The sequence below is a fragment of the Macaca fascicularis genome, chromosome 7 (genome assembly GCF_037993035.2).
Source record: "Macaca fascicularis isolate 582-1 chromosome 7, T2T-MFA8v1.1".
Classification (NCBI taxonomy): Eukaryota; Metazoa; Chordata; class Mammalia; order Primates; family Cercopithecidae; genus Macaca; species Macaca fascicularis.
The window spans coordinates 58465959-58469690 of record NC_088381.1 but is presented as its reverse complement, the minus strand read 5'-3'; the positions used below and the strand labels follow the sequence as shown (position 1 = coordinate 58469690).

At 64.3% G+C, this 3732-nt stretch overlaps 1 protein-coding gene across 1 annotated transcript; it reads right to left on the bottom strand.

The window, feature by feature from the left end:
- Nucleotides 1-247: 247 nt before the first annotated feature.
- On the bottom strand, nt 248-3308 carry TLNRD1 (talin rod domain containing 1). Its single transcript, XM_005560261.5, has one exon. It carries the CDS (start codon nt 1969-1971, stop codon nt 883-885), a length of 1089 nt encoding a protein of 362 aa, XP_005560318.1. The 5' UTR covers nt 1972-3308; the 3' UTR covers nt 248-882.
- Between the last annotated feature and the right edge of the window lie 424 nt (nt 3309-3732).

Genomic DNA, 3732 nt, shown 5'->3' with positions numbered 1-3732 from the left:
AACCCCATTTGTGTCACCTGCCTTTGAAAATAGAATGTTATGCATAGTCATCTCTTCAGTTCTAGGCTGCTCAAGCGAGTACTTCTTGAGCAGTACTTTTTCTTGAGGAAAAAGTAGAAAGGCTTGCGAACTGGGGGCCTGCCTCACTACTATTGAAATAGCCTTCCCACAGAACCTTCCCATACATGATACACAGCATGCAAAATTACAATTATTGAAAAATCAACAATAATTGCAAAAAGCCATCTGAGAAACATAACATTTTAATAGATGAAATAAATACTCCAGTACATGCAAGGTAAAAACTTGACGTTGGGGGAAAAAAAATCACTCTATAGTGTAAATTAAAAAAACACACACTCACAGTAGCTTCCCCCCATTTGCAAATCACATGGCAAATTCATACCCTTTCCACACTAAGTATACTCCTAATTCAACACGATTGCTTAAAAAAAAAAAAAAAAAAGACATACAAAAAAGGTAGCTACATCCATGTCTAAGGAGTGAAAACTGAGGTAACCTTTCTTTTAATTAAAAACACAAAAAAATGAAATGAACCCATGACCTCCTTCCTGCCCAATAATCAAACTTAGTTGAGAAATTCCGGAAGACGGGCTGGGGTAGGGGGCGGGAGTGATAACGCAACCAGATGACACATTTTCCATCTTCCAGTCCCTACTGCGTGGGGCCTGGTGGACAGACACCTGGGCCCTCCAAGTGCGTGTGCAGGTTGTGTGCATGGCCCTGCCTTAAGATTCCTCTCGAGCATTTAATGTTGGGGAGGGTAGGGGGTTTCACCTATGATTTCTTTGGTATAAATGGTGAGGGGCAGAGTATCTTCCTTTAGTCTGGGGGTGGAAGAAGGGGTATGGGGGTGGGGTGCTAATTCACAGAATTGGAATTCACTGGCGGTAAAGTCCTGGGCGAAGACCTCTCCCTTAAAGCCTGAGATAGCAGGGTGCAGCCTTCAGACACGGCGCAGGCCGAGTTCCTCAGCCTCTCCCTGTGGTCCGACATCTTGGCGCCCCCGTCGGGGTGCTGCGCCAGATCCCTGAGGCACTGGGTCAGGAGCACGCAGGCCGACACCACGCTCATGGCGCCGCCCAGGATGGCGGTCTGCACCGCCTTGCCCTCGGCGCTCACAGCTGCCGCGCGACCCAGGAACTGCGGCTCGGTGGCGAAGCCTACTAGGGCGCTGACTGCCTGCACCAGGGGCCCGCTGAACAGCGCGCAGCGGCTCCGCGCCAGCTCACTGGGCGCCACCTTCACCTCGCGCACGCAGGCCAGGAGTGCCGACGCGCTGGTGCTCATGCACTTGACGCCCAGCTTGAACTGCTCGCGCGAAAAGCGGTCCCGTGACTTGTCACTGGCCAGGGCGCACGCGTCCGTCAGGAACTTGAGGTTGCGCGACAGGCCCTGCGACACCTCCAGCAGCAGCTGCGGCGTCATGTCGGCCAGCGGCGTGGCGCGCAGCACGGCGCAACCCTGCTCCACCTCATGGCGGCAGCGCGTCACGCGGTAGCGGTCCACCAGGCCCGGCTGCGCCGGCTGGGCACCCGGCGTGGCCACAGCCGCCAGATAGGCCGCGTGGGCCGAGCACTCGGTCAGCGACACCACCAGGTCGCCCAGCTCCACCAGGCTGTCCCCCGCCTCCCCGAAGCGGCCCATGTTGAGCTGGCTCTGCACGTCGTGGGTGAGGATGGAGAGCCCCTTGGTGCGCGCGATGATGGTGTCCCGGCACTGCTCGAAGGACTCGGCGCCGGCACCAGAGGAGGCAGGGCCCTCGAAGAGCACTGGCCGCGCCTCGCTCGACAGCAGCAGCAGGTCGGCTACCAGCTGCATCTTGCCCTTGCAGTGATCGCAGACGGATACCAGCCTCTTCCGCGGCTGCGAGCTGGTCCCGCCGATGGCGGTCGCAGGAGCCGGAGAAGCCGCCTCGCCAGTGGGCTTCCCGGCGCTGCCGCTAGCCATCGCGCCCGGGGGGCACTGGCATGCCGCTGGGGACCCCGCTACCACCGCCGCTGCCGCGGCCACTGCCGCCGCCCCGGCGGCCGTCGCGACTCAGCTGGCCAAGGCCGCGGTGCCTTCCTCGCACCATCATGCCATCCACCGCCGCGGGCAGAAGGCACTGGGCTGCGGCGGCGGGAGCCCGGGCGGCGCGGGGTGGGCCCGAGGGCCAGAGAACGCGGAAGGCTCTTCGGGGCAAGGGGAGGGGCTGCAGCTTTCGGCCTCCTAGAGGGCTTGCAGGAACCATGAACCGCGGCAGAGCAAACTCACTGTCCGCGCTCCTCGTCTCCCGGAGGCCAGGAAAGTCCCTTCTGCTGGTTCGCCGCCGCCGCCTTCCTGGGCATGGCCTGGCCCGGCCCTCAGAGAGGTGAGGGCGGGACGGGGAAGCTGGGAGTTGTCCTTCCTTCCTTTCTTTGAAATCAAAATCCTTTCCTCGGGGAGGAGCGCGGGAGGCAGCACAGGCAGACTCTGCTGTCAGCCGCCGCGCTCGAGGCCACCTCGGGCTTGGCGGCGCACGTGGGCTTCAGGCGCCGTGACCCCGCCAGGCGGCACTTCCCCGCGACGGCGGCCGGGGCTGGCTCTCCGAGACGCGCGGCCGCCCCGGGCGCATCTCCTGCCTCCCGCTCTCTGGAAGCGGCGCCGGCGGCAGCAGGGCAGAGGGTGTGGCCCGCGCTGTCGCTGCCGCGCCGAGTCAGAGCCGGGCGGGAGCCTGCACTGATTGCGCACAGCGGCCGCCCGAATCGCTCTCAAGCTCTCGTCCGCCCGCCACGCCCGGGCGTGCCGAGCGCCGCGGCGGCCCCTTCCCGCCTCGCCGGTTCACAGCGCGCGGCCCGGCGCCGCGGCGGCACGCCCTCCCAGACCGCGCGCCCGGCGGCCCGCCGCTGGCTGTCGACGCGAGTCCATCCCTGTCGCCTCCTCGTCTGGGGCCCGCAGCGGCTGAGCTCTCCCGAGACCCCGGGCCCCGCGCATCGGACGCCCCTGCACGAGTCTCCCTGCGACCGGGCCAACTCAGAAGGTCCCCGCGGCGCTGCGGCAACCGGCCCGGGCCCCGGCTCCTGCCATTTTTGTCAACCGCCAACTTCCGAGCGAGCGGGGAGAAACTGAAAGGAAGGGCGGGGGCCGAAAGGCAGAGGGAAAAACACCCGCTTCCTCTCCGCGCGCGGCTTCACCTCGGAGCGCGGCCGTGGCTGTGCCGCCGCCCGCAGGGTCTGCCGGAGGCTTTTCCTCTTCCCGTCCGCGCCTCGCCCCCGGGCTCGCCGCCGCCGCCTCGGCCGTAACCTCCCTGGAGCCTATAGAAATCTTTTGTGTGGCGTCACCGCCTTTCGTTTAAATCCCGCTTCCTCCTCTCGTCCTTCCTCCCGCCCCCTTCGCCGCTCCCGGATGCTTGCGCGATGCGCTGCTCCTCCCCCGGGAAGCTGGGTGGCTGCGGGGGACGCCGCCGCCCAACGCGGACGCCACCGGCGTGGGGCCGGTGGTCACGGACCCCCCCATGGTCGTGGGCCGAGAGACTGGGGAAGCGGACAGGGGAAGGCCTGCCCCGGGCTGGGGGCGCTGCGCACACCCATGGGAGACCGGGGCGCAGCCGCCCGCGGGCATTACGTAAGCTCTTAGCCGGACCAGGGGGCTTCCTCCCCGCCAAGAGAGGAACTCTAAAAGGTGACTTGGCCTCCGGGCTGAAGGCAGGAGGACACTCGATACTGGCCACTGGTGATTTGTTGGGGCCGG